Source organism: Loxodonta africana, chromosome 20, assembly GCF_030014295.1.
Source record: "Loxodonta africana isolate mLoxAfr1 chromosome 20, mLoxAfr1.hap2, whole genome shotgun sequence".
In the NCBI taxonomy this organism is placed as follows: Eukaryota; Metazoa; Chordata; class Mammalia; order Proboscidea; family Elephantidae; genus Loxodonta; species Loxodonta africana.
The window spans coordinates 4001100-4024885 of record NC_087361.1 but is presented as its reverse complement, the minus strand read 5'-3'; the positions used below and the strand labels follow the sequence as shown (position 1 = coordinate 4024885).

At 39.7% G+C, this 23786-nt stretch overlaps 1 protein-coding gene and 1 pseudogene across 1 annotated transcript; both read left to right on the top strand.

Moving 5' to 3' along the window:
* The first annotated feature begins 4566 nt into the window (after window positions 1-4566).
* On the top strand, window positions 4567-6140 carry LOC100671316 (large ribosomal subunit protein uL4-like; annotated as a pseudogene).
* A 480-nt stretch (window positions 6141-6620) lies between these two features.
* Window positions 6621-22430, top strand: HHLA2 (HHLA2 member of B7 family). The gene is given in 6 exon segments (XM_064273475.1): window positions 6621-6666; window positions 6801-6867; window positions 10334-10425; window positions 11455-11721; window positions 21625-21942; window positions 22243-22430. Coding segments are annotated over 6 exon segments (978 nt in total).
* The last annotated feature ends 1356 nt before the right edge of the window (window positions 22431-23786 follow it).

Genomic DNA, 23786 nt, shown 5'->3' with positions numbered 1-23786 from the left:
ACATAAGTCCCGACCCCAATGTCATTGTTCATTTCCAAACATCACCTGCTGTCTCTGCCTCTCCTGGGGAGGCTAACTTCAACAGGTCCTCCAGTGTGCCCACAGCAGTGGGAGCCACAGCAGCAGCAACAGCGTCTAGACCGGACCCAAGAAGACTCACAGAGGCTGCCGTTCCCCCCACCCATCTCCAGGCTCAGAAGGCCATACAGAAAGACATGAGAGCTGGCTTTCTTAGTGGCTGTCCTGAGGGGCCAGGTGACACACCCTGGAAGAGCATGGGAGTTAATGCCCCATGGCCAAACCACTGACCAATGTGTGGAGGCTGCACACACATTCCTTTTCCTTCCTTCGTTTGATGGAGTGTTCTGAGATGCTATGGTTCCATAGAGCATGTCTGGAGTTGTCCCTTGTGACTGAACAAGTGCCTCTGTTTTCTATTCTGTTGCAGTGGTCATTAAGGTAACCACCACCTAGTATTTGCTTTCTCTTCTTTCACAGTTTCTCTTCTCTAATTCCTTCACTCATGCTGCCCTGTGACTGCAATTCTCCCCAAAATGTATTAGCACATAAGCTTAGCCTGGTTTAAAACAAAACAAACATAAAACAGAACCTGAGGCAAAGATAGTATCCCCAGGGATTCAGAGTTTTAACCCAGTTCACCCTGTTCTAAGGTCGATTCTGATTCATGGCAACCCTGTGTCAGAGTAGAACTGCATTCCACAGGGTTTTCAACGACTGTAATATTACATGAGTAAATTACCAGGCCTTTTTTCCAGTGTGCAGCTGGGTGGATTTGAACCACCAACCTTTTGGTTAGTTGCCAACTGCAAACTGTTTGTGCCGCTCAGGGATCTTCAATCCAATTTATGAATCCCCAGTTGGCAGAATTTCCCAGTAAAACATCAGGGGAGATTTTTTGAGTAAAAAGTAGGTAATCCTAAAATTGTTCTTTTTCTGTCTAAAGAAAGTCAATCCTATGAAAATCTAAGTGAATGCTAAGGAGAAATCCCCAGGATGCTATGAAGACTTTTCCTTTTGTTGTGACTTCATTTACCAATTGGCTTAGTGCCATGAGTACTGAATTTAACAAGGCAGAAGAGAATGGAGCACCCTGAAGCTGCTTTTCCTCAGAAGAATGGATCTGTTAGTGAACTGGTCTGATGCGTGCATGATGCGAAACATCCTTCTTTTCAAGAAAGAGGGTTGACTTGCTATGTGGCTCTGGTCAGATCTAGGTCAGCAGCTGGGGGGCCATAACTAGTCCTCAGTGTTACTGACGTCAGGCCAGAGAATCTGACCTAAACACAAGTGATGCTTCTTATGATCACAGTTGTGCTGATGGCTATAGCCAATTTGGTACGTAGCTATTAAGATGGATACAGGGTAGAGCTGTTCTATTTATCCTGGTAGAATTGGCCTCAATTTTATCCCTTGTCTGATTAGTCTTAGCGTCTGGATTTCTTTTTTCCATGTTTCATTAAAGATGCTGCCTCTCTTTGCCTTTCTCCTCCACATCTGGAATCCAGCCAAAATGTACCAGAAGAAGATGCTTCTAACATTTGAGCCCTTTTGTAAGGGTGTTGATTGCAACTTGGATAACTTCAGTTTAATCCAAGGTAGAAGATTTCTGCTGCTTTTGGGGAAGAAAATAAATGTCTAAAAATAAGACTAGGCATAAAAATAGGGCCAAATACTCATTAACTTCCTCACTTGGCTAAATGCTGAAATTATTTCAGTAGTGCTAAATCAAGGCTTTGTGTAGAAGAGGTTGAGTATGATTTTATTCACTGTACTTTATCCGAAATGATAAATGGATTACTGTAATTTCAAAATATCAATATCATTAATATCACAAGCAAGTAAAATGTTGCTGAAGATAATTCAAAAATGATTGCACCAGTACATTGGCAGGGGACTGCCAGAAATTGAAGCCAGATTCAGAAGAGGATATGGAAAGAGGAATATCACTGCTGATGTCAGATGGATCTTGGCTGAAAGCGGACAACACCGGGAAGATGCTCACCCGTGTTTTATTGAATATGCAAAGGCATTTGACTGTGTGGATTATAACGAACTATGGATAACTTTGTGAAAAATGAGAATTCCAGAACACCTAATTGTGCTCTTGAGGAACCTGTACGTAGACCAAGAGATGGTTCTTTGAACAGAACAAGAAAATACTGGGTGGTTTAAAGTCAGGAAAGGTGTACATCAGGGTTGTTTCCTTTCACCATACTTATTCAATCTGTATGATGAGCAAATATTCAGAGAATCTGGACTATATGAAGAAGAACAGGGCATCAGGATTGGAGGAAGACACATTAACAACCTGAAATATGCAGTTGACACAGCCTTGCTTGCTGAAAGTGAAGAAGACTTGAAGATCAAATTCTAATGGAAATCTAAGACTATAGTTTTCAGTATGAATTACACCTCAACATAAAGAAAACAAAAATCCTCACAACTGGGCTGATAAGCAACATCATGATAAATGGAGAAAAGATTGAAATTTGTCATGGATTTCATTTTATTTGGATCCAAAATCAATGCCTGCGGAAGTAGCAGTCAAGAAATCAAAAGACATATTGCATTGGGCAAATATGCTGCAAAAGACCTCTTTTAAGTGTCAAAAAGCAAAGATGTTACTTTGAAGACTAAGGTGTGCCATGGTATTTTCAATTGCCTCATATGCATGTGAAAGCTGGCCAATGAATAAGGAAGACCAAAGAAGAGTTGATTTCTTTGAATTATGGCATTAGCAAAGAACATTGAGTATACCATGGACTGCCAGCAGAATGACCAAATCTCTCTTGGAAGAAATACAGCCAGAATGCTCCTTAGAAAAAAGCATAGGGAAACTTTGTCTCACATACTTTGAACATGTTTTCAGGAGGGACCAGCCCCTGGAGAAGGACATCATGCTTGGTAAAGTAGAGGGTCAGTGGAAAAGGCCCTCAATGAGATGGATTGACACAATGGCTGCAACAATGGGCTCAAACATAGCAATGATTGTGAGGATAGTGCAGTACCAGGCAGTGTTTTGTTCTGTTGTACATAGGATTGCTATGAGTTGGAACCAACTCAATGATACCTAATAACAGCAACAATAAATTTGGGTACTCCCTCATCCTCCTGCCACCAATTCAACCAATCTGTTAACAGCTATGTCCACTCTTTCTGCCTCACCTTCTTCTTCTATTCAAGGCCAAACCCTTCACTTATATTCTGTATCCTGAACTTTTTTGCATTCAAAGAGCTTTTCTTGCCATTAAAACTCCTTTCTTCTGTACCAAAAGGTTGTCTCTACTCTATCACTTCTATGAGCATAAATGCTCCAGTATCATTCATCTTAAGAATACGACAAAATTTTTTTTTCCTCTTAGTCCTACCTTCTCATCTCATTACCTAGCAACCAATTTTTCAGCTCTATTACCTTCTTGAAGTAATTGTCTAAATAGCTGCCTCCATTTCCCCCTTTACTGTTTTCCCCTCAACCCACTTGAATGGGGCTCCTGTCTGTGTGATGCCCCTTAAACTGTCCTTTTCAGTGTCACCAAGAACTTCCACCTTGCCAAAAGTAGTGGATACTACTTGTCATCATCTTACTCCATCTCTCAGCAGCATTCACCATAAGTTGCTGTTTGCTTCCTCTTACAAGATTCCTCTTTTGGCTTCTGAGATACCACATTCTCCTAGTTTTTCCTTTTTTTTTTGATGCTACACCTTAGTCCTTTCCTGGCCCTCTGGTTGCTTTCGTTTGTGGGAATATCAAAGGGCATGTTTCCAGGCCTTCTACTTTCCCTTTACTCAGATCTATGTGAGCAAATCTAGTGCATGATCCCAAATGTCATATCTACATAAAGGATTCTCAAGCTGATCTCTTGACTTCTCTACTGAGTCAAGGTCATATATTCAACTTTCCAATTGATCTGGTTACTTTGACATCTCATAGGTAGGAGAAAGATTGGTGATCTGCTTCTGTAAAGATTACAGCCTTGGAAACCCTATGGGGCAGTTAATCATGACCAAGTCAATCATAGCTAACTGAGGATGATGTAGGACCAGGCAGTGTTTCATTCTGTTGTGCATACGGTCACTATGAGTTGGAACCGACTCAACAATACTTAACACAACACACACAAAATTAATGAAGCAAGAACGTTAGCTGAAAGGGATACAAGAAGAGAAGACATTGGAAGTTTCAAGAAGAGGCAGTGAATAGTAGTTTCACAGAATGGGGTGGTAAACCTATACTTGGCAATATAGTAGGACTGTGTGCAGAAAATGACCCAAAGTTACATTAAGGTGTATTTGAGTTAATTTTCCCTTGGAAAGGGACTATGATTAAATCTTAAGGGCTTTTTGTTTTGTTTTTGATGGCCTATAAAGGTAAAAAGTATATAAGCAACACATTTTCATAGAAGAAAAATGTGTTTAATTACTGCTTATAATCTTATCATTCAGAGATAAACGTTGTGATATACAGGTATGCATCACTTAATGTCCATGACACATTCTGTGAAATAGGATGTTATGTGATTTGACATTGTGCGAACACCATATTAAAACCTGGCTGCCTCAGCCTTACCAACACTGGTCGTGTCTACAGGTCATTGCATTGAGGAAGTTCCTGAAAGTCCTTTGGTGGATGAAGATAAAGTTGAAGGCTACAAGAAGACCAAGGAGTCTGTTTTACTTCTTAAGAAATTTAAGGCCTGGAATGATATCAAAAATTCTATGCCTCTCAGCGACTGAGAGCTGGCAAGGACAAAATGAGAACCCGCCGTTGTACCCAGTACAGAAGACAGTGCGTTATCTATAATGAGGGCAATGGCATCATCAAGGCCAGCAGGAACATCTTGGAATTACTCTGGTTAATGTAAGCAAACTGAACATTAGAAAACTTGCTCTTGATGGGCATGTGGGACATTTCTGCATTTGGACTGAAAGTGCTTTTTGCAAGTTATATGAGCTGTATGGCACTTGGAGTAAAGCTACCTCCCACAAGAGTAACTATAACTTTCCCAGGCACAAGATGATTAATACAGATCTTAGCAGAATCTTGAAAAGCCCCAAGATTCAAAGAACGCTCTGAGCACCATGCGAGAAGATTCATCACAGAGTCCTGAGGAAGAACCCACTGAAAAACCTGAGAATCATGCTGAAGCTAAACTCATATGCAAAGATCATATGCCAAAGCACCGTTCTTCACCAGGCCAGGAATGACAAACTCAAGGGAGATAAAGCAGCCGCAACACTAGAGGCCAAATCAGATGAGAGGGGGACTCCAGGCAAGAAGACTGTGGTAGGGAATTGAGGAGGAAAGAACGCTGTTGATGTGAAGAAGCCTGTGGTGGGAAAGAGGGCCACAGCTACCAAGAAACCAGCAGCTGAGAAAAGCAGCCAGCAGAAAAGAAACCTACCACAGAAGAAAGGAAGCCTGTGGCATAAACCCTTACATTTGTTAATTCCATACAAATCAAATCATATGAATAGCTTATTTCAAATAAAGACCTGATCAAAAAAAAAAAAAAAGACCCTCTTCCAAGATTGAAAATTCAATAATTTTCTTCTAGTATTTAAAAATGTAAAAATAAAACTACAGATCATTAATCTACCAGGTTTTATTTTGGTAGGATGTAATGAAGGAATCTAATATTGTGTTTTAATCATTCTTAAATCTCATGTCCCACAACAAATTTGGGATACATCCTTGTCAATAGTAGAGCTCTCAAATGATTTCTTAAAAATTTTCTTTTAGAGGTTTTAAAACTGATAATATACCATCCTTGTAAACAAGCTATGTTTTAAAGAGAAAAAATTACCTATAATCCCATCAGAGAAAATCGGTTACTTATTACTTACTTAAAATTATATTGTGTGTGTACTCATGGTTTGTCATCTATATTTTTTTCACTTAAAATTTTTTTTTTATTTTTATAAAAATATAAAGGACATATTCACCAAATCAACAGTTTTTCACATGTACAATTCATGAAAACCAATTATATCAATCATGTTGCACAACCATCACCAATATCCTTTGCCAAATTTTCCATCCCCATAAACCAAAACTCAGTACTACCTAAAGATTCTCACTTTTTAAGCTTTTAAAAACTCTTTGTAAAATTTGATTTTAATGACTGCCTTTGATTTACACTATCACTGTACATTTAAGAATATAAGGTGTACCTAGGTCCTGTTTTAATTGCTTATATCTGATTATAAATAGTGTCACACCATAGTTAACATCAATGGAACTTAATATTGAATTGAATCTGCTTTTAGTACTTTTTTTTTTTTTACTGTAAAAGCCATATACGCCCATTGTAGAAAGTTTTAAAAATAGCAAAGATCATTATTCAGAGAACCACTGTTGAACTACAGCAAATATTCATTCAACAAGTCATTATTCATTACAGTATGTAGCAGGCACCGCTGTAGATGTGGATCCTCCTCTTCGGAGTTAATATTCTAGGGTATATAGTGATACGGTATGTCTTGTCAGTCTCCTATGGTATATAGAAGTGTGCTTTTAAAAAGGAACTATGAAATTTAAAAGTTGTAATCTGATTTTCTCCTTATGAGCTTCCGTCCTTGCCACTGAACCATCTTTTACGATGTCGTCTGCAGTGGCCGCAGAGGAGTTATTTGTGTGGATGCACAGTGGTTCATCTAACCAGCCTTCTATAGGCAGACACTTTATTTTTTTCCTTTTTCAATTCCTTTTTTGAATTTAAGGTGCATAACATACATGCTCGGTTTCTCTTTGACAGCATAATGAATTTGACCTTCACAAGACAATGAAGGATGAAGCAACGCTGTCTTTCTTCCTCATTTTCATACCATCTTTGAGGGGATTTCAAGGTAAGCTCCATTCATAATACAACTAAGTGTTGGTTATTTGTACTGCTGGATAGGAACATAAGCACACATTCCAGGTGGCTGTCTCCTCTATAGCCACAGCATCTGTCTTAGGCTGGGTTCCCTAGAGAAGCAAACCAGTGAAGCATACATGTGCAAATATACATAAAGAGATTTGTCAAGGAAATGTCTCACATGGTTGTGGAGGCTGGCAAATCCCAAATCTGTAGTCAAGCGTTGGACTGGGGGCGCCTCCTGACTTATGTAGTTGCAGGGGCTGAGGAACTCAAACTGGCAGGTCAGATGACAGGCTGCTGGCCCATGGGGTTGCAGAATCTGGTGAATCAGGTCAGATGGCAGGCTGCTAGCTCCTAGTGCTGCAGAAGTAACAAATCCCAGAATCAGCAGGTCAGAAGGCAGGCTGCTGGCTCAAGTCCCAAGAACTAGAGGTCAGATGATGATGAGATAAAGGATTCACAGAAAGCAAGTGTGCTTTGCCAGGGCATTCATATATATTGGATGCAGGCCATACTCAAGGAAACTCCCCTTACATCAGATGCTTGAGTAATGCAGTGATTTGACTAAGGATGTGACTTGAATAAGACAATTGCCAGTCAATACGTACAGATCTAACTTGTTCTTTTTAATGAATAGTATCATACGGTATGGACATGCTGTAATTGACACAACTATTTTCACATTGGTGGATATCCAGATATTTCCAGGGTTTTGCATTACAACAATGTGGGAATGAATGTGTTATTTTTGTATTTAGTACTGGGAAATGATCTGAAAGAAAAGAGCCAGAAGTAGGATTTTAATGTTACTGCCACCAGCAGCATAAGAGTATCCATTTTCCCCCTAATCTGGCCAGCACAAAATATGATCAATCCTCAAAATTATTGACAGTATGATGGATGAAAAACAATACTGAATTATTGATTTAAGTTGTATTTTTCCTGTTTCATAATGAGTTTTTAAAATATCATATGCTTTCCTCTTTTCTGTATTATCCTTCTATGTTTTTGTTTTGTTTTGTGTTTTGCTTTTCTGTTTTCTAATGAGTGGTTTTATCCAGCATCTGTTCTTTCTTCCTCCGTCCCGTTTAGCAGCTTCAGACCTTAAGTCAGACATCTAAGTTCATTTGAATTATGTATAAACAAAGAGCCGAGTAGTCTCTGAATAAGACTGTGACTTGACTAACAGAGTGACTTAAGTAAGAGTGTACTTGAGTAACGGCGTGGCTTCAGTAAAGGTATGACTTGAGTAAGGATGTGACTTTAGTAAGGGTGTGATGAGTAAAACAGTGACTTGAGTAAGGTGTAACTTGAGTCAGACAGTAACTTGAGTAAGGATGTGACTTGAATAAGACAGTGATTTGCATAAGGGTGTGACTTGAGTAAGGCAGTGACTTAAGTAAGGCTGTGTCTTGAGTCATGCCCTGTCATAACTGTGTGACTTAAGATACACCCCACACTAATCCTGCATCATTAACATATATAGGTTTAGAATTTCCAACACATACGTGGAGGATAATTACACAATACCATAAACAGGAGGACAAGTACACAACCCTGGGGATCATGGCCCAGCCAAGCTGACACATAACATTAACCGTCATAGCATCATAACCTTTTCTAAAACATCAGTTAATGAGAAACAGGGAAGGGACTGGGAGCCCAAATGAAGTTTAAAAACCATACATTGTTCTGCCCACTCTGATTAAAGCTCTTTCTAATATGTTATCTGCTACCACAAATAAAACCACTAGAAAGGCTAGTTTGATTTCTTTTTTTTAAGTTTTAGCTTCGTACTCAACACTTAACAGAAAGCATTATCAGCTTTGCCACCCTCTGAGACAGGAATCCTTAATTATCCATTGAAATATTAGAGGGGTTTAGTAGAGCAATTAGGGAAGTTGACAATCATGGCTTTTCTTCCCCACCTTCCCATGTCTTTCTCTCGGCATAGAACCCCATCCCTCTAGCTCCCTGTACAGAAATAAACTAATCCTATCTGTAAAAGGGGAGGCATGGCAGGATGGAAAAAGCCCTGGAGGAAGAGGAAAAGAAGTAAGACTGCAGCAATTCTCCCATCTTGGGTTTGCTTAGGGGGTGTTTATTGTCTGTAAGATAAAGTTCCTTCCAGCCCTGATATCTTAGAATCCGCAAAGAAATTCACAATGCTTTATGAATTGGGCAAAATAGTTGGATGCTACCTTTAATGATTATGAAGTAACTAGATGTGTTTTCTTTGCAAAAACCTGTATTGTGATGAATCTCCTGACTTTTCAAAATAAACTTCTGAAATTGACAGTTAAAAAGAAGCACATGAGGAGTATTGGACTTCCACATTTGTATCCAGAGTATTTCTTAACTATGTTTTGGCTGACTCATTGGCTATCCTGAGAGTGGTCCTAAGCCAAATTAAATGAGTCATTTTATCTCCCCTTTGGATTCCTCCTGCCCATATCCTCCCCTGCTTGAGACTGGCACCTGGATAGTCCTCATAGCATCCTTAGCCCAGCATTGTCTTCTACCTGCTCCAAATCTTTCCCAACCCAACCAAGATGAGTATGTTCTATTCTTTTAGGTACTGCTGGCTCTAGTATAGTGGTCGAGAGCTCAGGCTGTTAACCCAAAGGTCGGCCATTCAAATCCACTAGCCACTCCTTGGAAACCCTAGGGGGCAGTTCTACTCTGTCCTATACAGTTGCTGTGAGTTGGAATCAATTCAACGGCCACAGGCCTGGTTTTGGTTTTGGCTCTAGTTAGCTGGATAAACTAATCTATTACTGTTATAATAGGTGTTAAAAGTGAATGCATTCTGGGAATAAAAATCAACAGGAGTCTTTTACATACATAATATATATCATTTCCAGTACTGTGATAGGCCAGGGTGGGAGGCAAGATGAGACTATTTGATCAAGTGGGTAGCAAACCAGTGTTTCTATGCTTTGGGTGCTTTGGGCTCTTGTCAGTCATCGCAGTTAAACTGAATCAAACAAGCGTTCAATTAAAACTGTAGAAACTCAGAAGCAAGTCATGAAGATATGTTTAGTAATAAAACTACTAAGGGTTCTTGATAATGTGGTCTGTTAAGGATCAGGCTGCTGACCTAGGGTTATTCTTCTAGGCAGGTCCTGATAGAACCTTGACAAGCACCCATCACTAATTCTATTTATAACCTCTCTACTCTTAATTTTAGATCCATTCTTTTCAGCTTTCTTAGGCCGTTCTAGTATTGACAGCGAACTAACAGTCATTGGAAGACTTAATGAAGGTATAATTCTCCCTTGCTTATTTGAGAGTGGGCCTGAAGTTGTAATTCACTGGAAGATTCAAGACTACAATGTTCACAGCTACTACAAAGGCAGTGACCAATTAGAAAGGCAAGATCCCAGATATGCAAACAGGACAGCACTCTTCCATAGTGAAATTCGCAATGGGAATGCTTCTTTAACTCTCAGAAGGTTAAGCCTTCAAGATGAAGGAAGTTACATCTGCTATGCGGGAACAGCATTTGGAAAAACCACAAGCAAAGTAGTGCTAAAGATGGGAGGTGAGTGTGCATGTATAAGGTTTTTATAAAGCATAAAACTGGGATCCTTCCATGTTATTCCAAAATGTGTCTTTTTCTTAACCTAATATGCTATTGCTTTCTTGCCAGTCAATACATACAGATCTAACTTGTTCTTTTTAATGAATAGTATCACACGGTATGGACATGCTGTAATTGACACAACTATTTTCACATTGGTGGATATCCAGATATTTCCAGGGTTTTGCATTACAACAATGTGGGAATGAATGCTTTATTGTTGTATTTAGTACTGGGAAATGATCTGAAAAAAAAGAGCCGGAAGTAGGATTTTAATGTTACTGCCACCAGCAGCATAAGAGTATCCATTTTCCCCCTAATCTGGCCAGCACAAAATATGATCAATCCTCAAAATTATTGACAGTATGATGGATGAAAAACAATACTGAATTATTGATTTAAGTTGTATTTTTCCTGTTTCATAATGAGTTTTTAAAATATCATATGCTTTCCTCTTTTCTGTATTATCCTTCTATGTTTTTGTTTTTTGTGTTTTGCTTTTCTGTTTTCTAATGAGTGGTTTTATCCAGCATCTGTTCCTTCTTCCTCCGTCCCGTTTAGCAGCTTCAGACCTTAAGTCAGACATCTAAGTTCATTTGAATTATGTATAAACAAAGAGCCAAGTAGTCTCTGAAAAAGCCTCTGAGCAGTCAGGAGAGCTTCCTAAGCTCTCGTTGCTAGATTTGGACACCTACATTGTTTGCTCAGTGAGGCCATAAGGTGTCTTTCTCACCTATGTTTCTAGAGAGTTGAGATTGCTAGTTGCTATGTATATATGTGTGCTCTTTTTTCCCCTTTTATGTAAGTACACTATTTCTCACGTTTCTACAGCAAAAAAAAATTTTTTTTCCTTTCAGTAAATGCTGTGTTTTGCTCATAAAGCTTAGTTTTTCATACCATGGGCATAAAAATAATAAGTGTGCAAAACAGATGGTCTAAAAAGAAGCTAATGATGATACTTCCTCATATGTCCTCCTTTCTCCCACATAGCTTTCCTCATGCCTATGATGAAGTATGAAACAAGGAACACAAGTGCCTTCCTAACATGTTATGTGCTAACGGTTTATCCTCGTCCAACTATCACATGGCAAGTGGGCAATACAACTGTCTTTGAAAGCACTATGGAAGAAATTGGGCCGTTGCCTCCCTTTTATATCAAAAGTACACTGAATATTACATTTTCAAATACATCTTATGAATGTGTCATTGAAAATTCACTGCTGAAGCAAACATGGAGAGGACGATGGATGATGAAAGGTAGGCTCTGTACAGCTTTCTGTAGGCAAGTGCTGTGTCAAGAGTTGGGAGGGGATGGGGCGTGATTTACAAAGGAAAAAAAAGAAATGGAAAGAAACAAAAGAAAATGCTTTCCCTTCAGTTAGGAGACCAATTAGAGTCCCAGGGCCAATCTTACTGTTCTTATTACCTTAAGCAATCATTTTTCACTTCTGAGGTCTAGTTTCTCACTAATAAAATGGGAGCAACTCTTAGTTTGCTAGGCATTTATGAGTTAAATGAAAACATTCTTGAAATGGAAAGCAGAAAACCATCCATGAATATTCCTGTATTTCTGCCTAAGGCTTATGCTTCCGATGGGATTTCCTACCTACTTTTCACTTTAAAAAGATTAGAGGGGAAGAAAAGAGTGATTGCCTTTTAGCCGATCACAATATCCCACTTTTCCCAATCTTATAACTAAATAAGAATTAGCCTTAGTAAACCAGCTGCAGTCAAGTCAACTCTAATTCATAACAAACCCATGTGTTTCAAAGTAGAATTGTGTTCCACGGGGTTTTCAACAAATGACTTTTTTGGAAATACATCACCAAGCCTCTCTTCTTAGGCACCTCTGGGTAAACCCAAACCTCCAATCTTTCTGTTAGCAGCTGAAAGTGTTAACCCTTTGAACCACCCTGGAACATTGGTGGTTCGGTGGTAGAGCTCTCACCTTCCATGCAAGGGACCTAGGTTATATTCCCAGCCAATGTACCTCATGCACAGCCACCACCCATCTGTCAGTGGAAGCTTGCGTGTTGTTATGATGCTGAACAGGTTTCAATGGAGCTTCCAGACTTACATGGACTAGGAAGAAGACATGGTAATTTACTTCTGAAAATAAGCTCATGAATACCCTATGTATCACAACAGTCAATCCCCAACCAATCATGGGGATGGCGCAGAACTGGGTGATGTGTTGTTCTGTTGAGCATGGGGTTGTCATGAGTCGGCAATAAACAATCACAAAAAAGAATCATAATTAGTATTACTGCTTCTGTTTTTTTAGTATTAGCCCGTTACTTTTTATTCAACCTCTATCATAGTATGACCAAGTTTCAGAACTCTTTCTCCTCATTTATTTCTACAAACACAAACTCTGATAAATGTCTAGATCTATAACCTAAAGCTAAAGAAAAGATTAAGGGGAAAAATTAATTTGACACTTCCCTACCCAATTCTAAGGAAAATTATTGTTTTATATTTCATTAAAAGCAAAACACAATTTTTCTGTAAATCTCCCTTATGTGGGGAAGGTGGAGGGTAGCATCTTTTTTGGCCTTCTGTTCGCTGGGGTTTCATGTTCTCAGAGTGCCCACCTAGAAAGTATGGAAACTGTGAGAGACTCGCCATCTTTACATGGCTCTAGAGTTAAAGGCATGGGTACCCGATGTTCACTGGCCGTTTTTCAGGAGCCAGACAGGAAGGGAAATGTGAGAAACAGTTGAAAATGTTAATGTTAAATTGTCAATATTTTCTTTGGAAAATCATAATTTCTCGTGTTTACTCAAATTGAAGCACCAACTTTATCTTGTTAAAAATCTATTATGTGCCAAGCCTTTGTCTCCTCCCAGACTGTGGCTTAAGAACTTGGACTCTTACCCATCTCTGGATCCAGGCATCTAGCACAAACATGTAAAACTAAACTGGGAAGGCAGCATAAAAAGGGAGTGATTGACCTTTCTTGGAGGCGGGGCCAAGATGGCAGAATAGCCAGATGCTTCTGGCAATCCCTTTTACAACAAAGACCCAAAGAATCAAATGAAACAATTATATTTATACTACGACAAGCTAGGAGCCCTGAACAACAAAGGCGAAGTTAGAAAATGGACTGAGTGGCAGGGGGAGAGAGACCTTCAGAAGCGGAGAGGAGTTGCCAGACCTGAATCACTGGAATCCCTCAGGCACCATTCCTGGAAGTGGCTGTGGTGAGCTGGTGGTAGCGTTCAGCTGCAGTTTTCCAAGGGAGAAGCAGCCAGCTACACAGCTTACTCACACCTCTGGAACCAAAGAAGAATGGTGCCCTCGGCAAAAGCTAAGTACTTGCATATGTTTTATCATACTCTTCACCCCCAAGCTGGCTTCAGTGGTTATTGATTTCCCTGGGCCTGAGACAGGCCTATTTGAGCACACTGAGCCATGCTCCCCGACTTGGAGAAGGAATAAAACTACAACGGGGGGAAAGATAAATTGTCAGCTCCACTAACCTGGGGATCTCAGGACAGAAGTGGCTCCTGCCCAGGCATAAATGGTCTGTGGACTTTGAATATCTTTCCCCCCAGCTTGGACCCGTGTGAGCCTATTCCAGGAGAATAGGCCCTTGCTGGCAGATTGCGACTATTTAAGCTGTGTGGTACAGAGGTGGGTGTTTGATATTTGACACGGTTTTGCCTATTAAACAGGGTCCTCACCTACTCACATCAAGGGCCTAAAAACTGGTGGCTCCACTCAGGTAACCCAGACACCGGAGACAGGGGACCAAGGATAAGTGATACCTCTTAGTCCTTAAAACCAAAATCATTGGCTGTGCATGGTCCATCTGCAGTATACACCCACTGTATGCTCTAGGGAACAGGGAGGCGCTTTCCTCAGAGACACTTGGGGAATGGACCTCAGCCCCCTGCCTTGTTCAGAGTGTGACCCCCTGCTGTAACCAGAATGCCAGTACCTACACCAAATACCCCTGCCAATCTAAGACTGTAGGACAGAGCCTGTACCACGCAGGTGATGACCAGCTACTTGGACACCTGAGCTGAATCCACACAAGAAAAGTGAATAGAATCATAAGCTCATATACCTGATAACAGCTCTAGCCAGCAGGGCACAGGACTTCAGAGCCCCGAAGGTGAAAATAACCAAGCTAGCTCACTCAAGCAACCCATCTGGGCGTATCAAAACAAAACAAAGCAAGAAATTGGGATACAGTAAGCAAACATAAAATAAACTAATAGAATAACTTTTAAATGGCTCAGAATCAACAGTCTATATCAAACCACATAAAGAAACAGACCATGATCGCTTCAACAAGTTTCAAAACAGAGAATCAAAGGATCTTCTGGATGAAGGTGCATTCCTGGAATTACCAGATGCAGAATTCAAAAGATTAATATACCGGACTCTTCAAGACACAAGGAAGGAGATCAGGCAATACACAAGAAAAAAATAGAGACTGAGCAGAAACAAAATCAACAACAACAATAAGAGGAAAAGACAATATATAATGATAAACTACTCAGCATAAAAAATTAAACAGGAAAAAAACTGTCAAAAACACACAAAAAAAGACATCAAAATGACAGCACTAAACTCATTAAAAAAAAAAAAACTCATACCTATCCATAATTACTCTGAATATTAATGGACTAAATGCACCGATAAAAAGACAAGAGTGGCAGAATGGATAAAAAAACACGATGCGTCTATATGCCGCCTACAAGAGACACACCTTAGACTTAGAGACGCAAACAAAGTAAAACTCAAAGGATGGAAAAAATAGATCAAGCAAACTATAATCTAAAAAAAGCAGGAGTTGCAATGTTAATTTCTGACAAAATAGACTTTAAAGTTAAATCCATCAGAAAGGATAAGGAAAGACACTATATATTGATTAAAGGGACAATATACCATGAGGATATAACCATATTAAATATTTATGCACCCAGTGACAGGGCTACAAGATGCATAAAACAAATTCTAACAGCATTGAGGGGTGAGATAGACAGCTCCACAACCATAGCAGGAGACTTCAACACACCACTTTCGGTGAAGGACAGAATATCCAGAAGGAAGCTCAGTAAAGACACAGAAGGTCTAAATGCCAAAATCAACCAACTCGACCTTATAGATATATACAGAAAAGTCCACCCAACAGCAGCCAAGTATACTTTCTTTTCTAGTGCACATGGAACAGTCTCTAGAATAGACCACATATTAGGTCACAAAGCAAGCCTTAGCAGAATCCAAAACATCGAAATATTACAAAGCATCTTCTCTGACTATAAGGCCATAAAAGTAGAAATCAGTAACAGAAAAAGCAGAGAAAAGAAATCAAACACTTGGGAACTGAACAATACCCTGCTCAAAAAAGACTGAGTTATAGAAAACATGAAGGGTGGAATAAAGAAATTCAAAGAATCCAATGAGAATGAAAACACTTCCTATCAGAATCTTTGGGACACAGTGAAAGCAGTGCTCAGAGGTCAATTTATATCAAGAAATGCATACATACAAAAAGAAGAAAGGGCCAAAATCAAAAAAGAAAGGGCAAAAATCAAATAGAAAGAGAGCAACAAAAGAAACCTTCAGGCACTAGAAGAAAGGAAATAATAAAAATTAGAGGAGAACTAAATGAAATACCAAAAAAAGAAAAAAAGAACCAGTGCCATCGAGTCGATTCTGACTCATAGTGACCCTGCATGACAGAGTATAACTGCCTCATAGAGTTTTCAAGGAGAGCATGGCGGATTCGAACTGCCGACCCTTCGGTTAGCAGCCGTAGCACTTAACGACTATGCCACCAGGGTTTCCAAAAATAGAAAAACAATTGTAAGAGTTAACAAGATGAAAAACTGGTACTTTGAAAAAATTAACAAAGTTGATAAACCATTGGCCAAACTGACAAAAGAAAAACAGGAAAGGAAGCAAATAACCCAAATAAGAAATGAAACAGATGATACTACAACAGACCCAAATGAAATTAAAAGAATCATATCAGATTACTATGAAAAATTGTACTCTAACAAACTTGAAAACCTAGAAGAAATGGATGAATTCCTAGAAACACACTACCTACCTAAATTAACACAAACAGAGTTAGAACAACTAAATAGACACATAACAAAGGAAGAGGTTGAAAAGGTAATCAAAAAACTTCCAAGAAAAAAAAGCCCTGGCCCGGATGGCTTCAGTGCAGAGTTCTACCAAACATTCAGAGAAGAATTACCACCACTACTACTAAAGGTATTTCAGAGCATAGAAAAGTTTGGAACACTCCCAAACTCATTTTATGAAGCCAGCATATCCCTAATACCAAAACCAGGTAAAGACACCACAAAAAAAGACAGTTACAAACCTATATCCCTCATGAACACAGATGCAAATATCCTCAACAAAATTCTACCCAATAGAATTCAACAACATATCCAAAAAATAATTCACCATGATCGAGTGAAATTCATATCAGGTATGCAAGGATGGTTCAACATTAGAAAAACAATCAATGTAACCCATCATATAAATAAAACAAAAGATAAGAACTACATGATTTTGTCAATTGATGCAGAAAAGGCATTTGACAAAGTTCAACACTCATTCATGATAAAAACTCTCAGCAAAATAGGAATAGAAGGAAAATTCCTCAACATAATAAAGGGCATTTATACAAAGCCAACAGCCAACATCACCCTAAATGGAGAGAGTCTGAAAGCATTCCCCTTGAGATCGGGAACCAGACAAGGATGCCCTTTATCACCACTCTTATTCCACATTGTGCTGGAGGCCCTAGTCAGAGCAATTAGGCTAGATAAAGAAATAAAGTGCATCCAGATTGGCAGGGAAGAAGTAAAAGAATCTCCATTTGCAGATGACATGATCTTATACACAGAAAACCCTAAGGGATCCTCAAGAAAACTACTGAAACTAATAGAAGAGTTCAGCAGAGTATCGGGATACAAGGTCAACGTGCAAAAATCAGTTGGTTCCTCTACACCAACAAAAAGAACATCGAAGAGGAAATCACCAAATCAATACCGTTTACAGTAGCCCCCAAGAATGAACTACTTAGGAATAAATCTTACCAGAGTTGTGAAAGACTTATACAAAGAAAACTACAAAACACTTCTGTAAAAAACCAAAAGATACCTACATAAGTAGAAAAGCATACCTTGCTCATGGATAGAAAGACTTAACATTATAAAAATATCTATTCTACCAAAAGCGATCTATAGATACAATGCAATTCTGATCCAAATTCCAATGACATTTTTTAATGAGTTGGAGAAACAAATCACCAAGTTCATATGGAAGGGAAAGAAGGCCCAGGTAAGTAAAAAAAAAAAAAAGTAAAGCATTACTGAAAAAAAAGAACAAAGTGGGAGGCCTCACTCTACCTGATTTTAGAACGTATTATATGGCCACAGTAGTCAAAACAGCCTGGTACTGGTACAACAACAGATACGTAGACCAATGAAACAGAATTCAGAATCCAGACATAAATCCACCTACATATGAGCACCTGATACTTGACAAAGGCCCAAAGTCAGTTAAATTGGAAAAGACAGTCTTTTTAACAAATGGTGCTGGCATAACTGGATATCCATCTGCAAAAAAATGAAAGAAGGCCCGTACTTCACGCCAGCACAAAATGAACTCAAAATGGACCAAAGACCTAAATATGAAACCTAAAATGATAAAAATTATGGAAGAAAAAATAGGGACAATGCTAGGAGTCCTAATACATGGTGTAAACAGAGTAGAAAACATTATTAACAATGCAGAAGAGAAATTAGATAACTGGGAGCTCCTGAAAATCACACACTTATGCTCATCCAAAGACTTCACCAAAAGAGTAAAAAGGTTACCTACAGACTGAGAAAAAGATTTTAGCTATGACATCTCTGATCAGCATCTGAGCTCTCAAATCTACATGATACTACAAAAACTCAACTACAAAAAGACAACCCAATTAAAAAATGGGCAAAGGAAATGAACAGACACTTCACTAAAGAAGACATTCAGGTGGCTAACAGACACATGAGGAAATGCTCATGATCATTAGCCATTAGAGAAATGCAAATCAAAACTACAATGAGATTCCATCTCACTCCAACAATACTGGCATTAATCCAAAAAATAAGAAATTTTGGAGAGGTTGTGGGGAGACTGGAACACTTATACACTGCTGGTGGGAATGTAAAATGGTACAACCACTTTGGAAATTGATTTGGCACTTCCTTAAAAAACTAGAAATAGAACTACCATACGATCCAGCAATTCCACTCCTTGGAATATATCCTAGAGAAATAAGAGTCTTTACACTAACAGATATATGCACACCCATGTTCATTGCAGCATTGTTACAACAACAACAAGGTGGAAGCAACCAAGGTGCCCGTCAAGGAATGAATGGATAAATTATGGTATATTTACACAATGGGATATTACACATTGATAGGGAACAATGATGAATCTGTGAAACATTTGATAACATGGAGGAATCTGGAAGGCATTATGCTGAGTGAAATTAGTCAGCTGCAAAAGGATAAATATTGTATAAGACCACTATTATAAGACCTCGAGAAATAGTTTAAACAGAGGAGAGAATATTCTTTGATGGTTACGAGAGGGGGGAGGGAGGGAGAGAAGGAGAGTGGTTTTCGCTAATTAGATAGTACATAAGAGCTATTTTTGGTAAAGGGAAAGACAGTACACAATACAGGAGAGGTCAGCACAACTGTACTAAACCAAAAGCAAAGAAGTTTTCTGAATAAACTGAATGCTTCAAAGGTCAGCGTAGCAGGGGTAGGGGTTTGGAGAGACATAGTTTCAGGGGACATCTAAGTTAATTGGCATAATAAAATCTATTAAGAAAACATCCTGCTTCCCATTTTGGAGAGTGGTGTCTGGGGTCTTTAACACTAGCAAGTGGCCATCTAAGATGCACGCATTTCTCTTAACCCACCTGGAGCAAAAGGGAATGAAGAACACCAAAGATAAAGAGTAATTATGAGCCCAAGAGACAGAAAGGGCCACATAAACCAGAGACGACATCAGCCTGAGACCAAAACAACTAGATGGTGCCTGGCTACAACCGATGACTGCCTGACAGGGAACACAACAAAGAACCCCTGAGGGAGCAGGGGGCAGATGTAATGGTCTGACTGAGACTAGAAGGACCCTGGAGGTCATGGTCCCCAGACCTTCTGTTAGCCCAAGACAGGAACCATTCCTATATCTAACTCTTCAGACAGGAATTAGACTGGACTACTGGTGAAGAATGAGCTTCTTGGATCAAGTAGACACATGAGACTATGTTGGCATCTCCTGTCTGAAGAGGAGATTAGAGGGTAGAGAGGGTCAGAAGCTGACCAAATGGACACAAGGAGAGTGGAAGGAAGGAGTGTGCTATCTTATTAGGGGGAGAGCAATTAGGAATATATAGTAAGGTGTTTATAAATTTTTGCATGAGAGTCTCCGACTTGATTTGTAAACTTTCACTTAAAGCACAATAAAAAAAAAAAAAAAACAGAGTGATTAATTCTGTTCATGTGGACAGGGATATGTTTAAGGAAGTTGCATAAAGACAGAGTTTTAAAAGATTTGGATGTTCAAAGAGAAGAAAAGTATTCCCGGCAACAGGTATATCATGTACAAAAACTCAGAGGAGTAAAGTCGCCTGGTTTTGTGGAAGTGTGGGGTGGCTGAGAGTGAAGCTAGAATATCAAGGGGTGCACCTGGAGAGGGATGCAAAAGCCAGTTCAAAGGCCTTCCACACCTTGCTAAGGTGTTTGAACTGGACCCTAACAGTAGAATGGAGCAAAAGAAAGACTTGAAGTATCAGAGAAATACTGGATTTTCTTGTTTTGGCATTACTCTTCAGCAGGTTGTCTAGAGGTTATGTGAGTCAAGAACCATGAAGACCAATCCATTGGTCGTCCATAGATGCCAGCCTACAGAAGTAAAGAACAGGAAGGATGGGGTGAAGCTGGGTCTGGAGGGGCAAACCAAGACCACCCAAAAGAATTTCTGCTCTGCAAAAGCTAATACACTGTGGTAGTTGCCTGCAGACAGCTGCAAACATACTCTTTATGCGTGGAAAAGAGACTTTGTCTAGAGAGACTAGAAAGTGGTTGTGACCATAAACATCACAAAGACTACGAGGGAGTAGAGTATTAAGAGGGGAGTGCTGGGGAACACTGGCATTTGAGGGGTCAATAAAAGTATTGAGTTAAAACCACCATCTGTCTGTCAATACGTTGTACTGAGGTGGCTTGCGTGTTGCTATGATGCTGGAAGCTATGCTACGAGTATTCCAAATACCAGCAAGGTCACCCATGGCGGACAAATTTCAACAGTATTTCCACACTAAGACAGACTAGGAAGAAAGGCCTGGTGATATACTTCTGAAAATTAGAAGTAAATCAATGTGGTCAATGAAAACCCTATGGACCAGAACAGAATATTGTCCAGTATAGGGCTAGAAAATGAACCCCTGGTTGGAAGGCACTCAAAATATAAATAGTACAACAATGGACTCAAACCATGACCATGAAGATAGGGAAGGATCAGGCAATGTTTTTGTTCTGTTGTACAAAAGATCTCTATGAATTGGAGGCAACTTGACAGCAACTAATAACAAATTGAGTTAAAAAAGCTAGTAACTGATAGCAACTTTGTTGAGTGCTCAGTGTCAGGTTGTGAGAATTGAAGCCCAGTTGCACCATCCCCCTAGCTGTCCCAGGCTTTAGGCACACTTACTAGGTGGTAAAATGGAAAATAGTGGTTTGTAAGGCTTTTCTTTTTTGGGTTTCTTGGGTAATGCAAATGGTTGAAAGGCTGGCAGTTAGAACTCACCCAGAGGCACCTTGGAAGACAGGCCTGGCAATCTGCTTCTAAATAGTCGCAGCCTTGAAAACCCTATGAAACAGTTCTACTCTGCACACATGGGATCGCCATGAGTTGGAATTGACTCAGTGGCAAGTAACAGCAACAACAACAACAACAAGGCTTTTCTTTTAACAAAATCTACAGTACATCTAATTGCTTTTCAAAAAGGTATTTCCAAAGAAATTGATAATATAGTCTTCATTCCGTTTCCTAAGTTTAACTTAGAAAATTCATTTGAAAATATTATCTTCATTGACATTTTCTTGTTTATCCTATTGTTAGAACACCTTCATAAAATGCAAAGTGAAGACGTTTCACTCTCATGTCAGCTTACCAACAACTTTTCTCTACAAAATCAAGACTTCACAGTCATGTGGTCCAGAAAGAAAAGTGGGACTTCCTCGATGCTTGCTTACTTTTTGAGCTCTTCACAAAACACAATTATCAATGAACCCCGATTCTCATGGAACAAAGAGCGAATAAACCAGAATGACTTCTCTTCGACTTTGACAGATCTTGCTCTTTCAGACAGTGCAGAATATTTATGTAATATTTCTTCAAGAAAATATGCTTTACTCATGGTGCACACACTGCAAGTAGGTAAGTAAGTTGCAGGGTTAGATCATGGGCTTTGGCTTTAGCAGTGAAGCTTCGTGAATATCAAACATAGAGCTTAGGTTAGCATTTAAGAACAGTCGTCCCTCTCTATCTGTGGAGGTCGATTCCAGGGCCCCTGCAGATACCAAAATCCAAGGACGCTCAAGTCCTTTTTACAGGCCGTAGTGCTCCCCATAGTTAGCCTTCCATCCCCTACTAGCCTGACACTCCTTCCTCTCACTCTCCTCACCCCCTCAAACTTAGCCTTTGGAGGATTGCTTTGACCACTTCATTGCTTTGTAGGAGCCATTTTTTCACAGAAACAAAAGGTGCACCCAAGTAGAGAACAAAAGAGATGCGAGGAAGATGATGCTCAAACTGCGAGTGCTAAGTGCTGGAGAGAGACTGAGGATCTGGGAAATGGCGAGAGGCTACAGCAGGGATGCCCACACATCACGTCACTCATGGGCGTCCAGCCTACTGCTCAGTGAACAGCAAATTCAAGTTTTACTTTTTGAAACTTTCTTTTTTTTTTTTTCCAAATATTTTCAATCTGCAGTTGATTGGATCCATGAATGTGGAACTTGCGGATTCAGAGGGCTGAATCTACCTTAGATTAGCGCTTCTCAAAACTTGATTTACAGGGACACTTCTGGTCAAAATGGTAGAAATCCCACCGTCCTTCAACCACATAAAAACATTGTATTGAAAAAGAAATTACTCCAAGAGGACTTCCCTCTCAGGGCTTCAGACATAAAGAGGAAACCTATAAGTTTTGATGCTTCTGTGGGCTAAGCAGCTTCAACTGCTCACCACTGCCCAATAAATGCCTTAGGGACTAGGGGTTGTGGCGTTGAAGCTATAGGTGCAGTTGTCATTGTTAGGTTGCTGTTGAGTCGTTCTAACTCATGGCTGCCCCATGTGTGCAGAGTAGAACTGCTCCATAGGGTTTCTAAGGCTGTGACCTTTCAGGTGACCTGTGACCTGAGGCACGTCTGGGTGGGTTTCAAAAAGCCAACCTTTTGGCTAGTAGTCAAGTGCTTAACTATTTGTGCCATTCAGGGACTCCTGCAGGCACATAGGAAATTAAATAAAGACTCTTTTGGATGCTGGAGAAACATAGCACCAACTCTGAATCTGGTGGAAATAGTCACCACAGAACATTTGAAGCACTAAGTGTATACCTGATTCAGCTCATTTTTTTTAACTTCTATTGGTAATTGTCATGGATTGAATTGTGGCCTCCCAAACTGAGTCAACTTGGCTAGGCCATGATTCTCAGTGGTTTGGCAGCTATTTAAAGATGTAATCATCCCCCATGATGTGGTTGGATGTAATTATCCTCCATCTGTGATGTGTTGTAAATCCTGACCTCTATGTGTTAACGAGGCAGGATTTAGGCTATTTTTTATGCTAATGAGGCAGGTTTAGGGTTACAATACCCTTATTCAGATCATATCCTTGATCCATGTAAGTGGAGTTTCCCTGGGGTGTGGTTTGCATCACCTTTTGTCTTACAAGAGATAAAAGAGGAAAGAAGTGAGCAGAGAGGGGGAGACCTCAGTGCCATCAAGAAAGAAGAGCCAGGAGCAGAGCATGTCCTTTTGCCCCAGGGTCCCTGTGATGAGGACGTCCTAGATCCAAGGGAAGATTGAAGCCAAGACACATGGAGATCTCCAGGGGATGCTGGGCCTGCAGATGTTGAAAGGAGACCAGGACCTTCTCCCAGAGTCGATAGAGAAAGCCTCCCCCTAGAGCTAGAGCCCTGAATTTGGATTGATAGCCTCCTAAACTGTGAGAGACTAAATTTCTATATACTAAAGCCATCCACTTGTAGTATTTCTGTT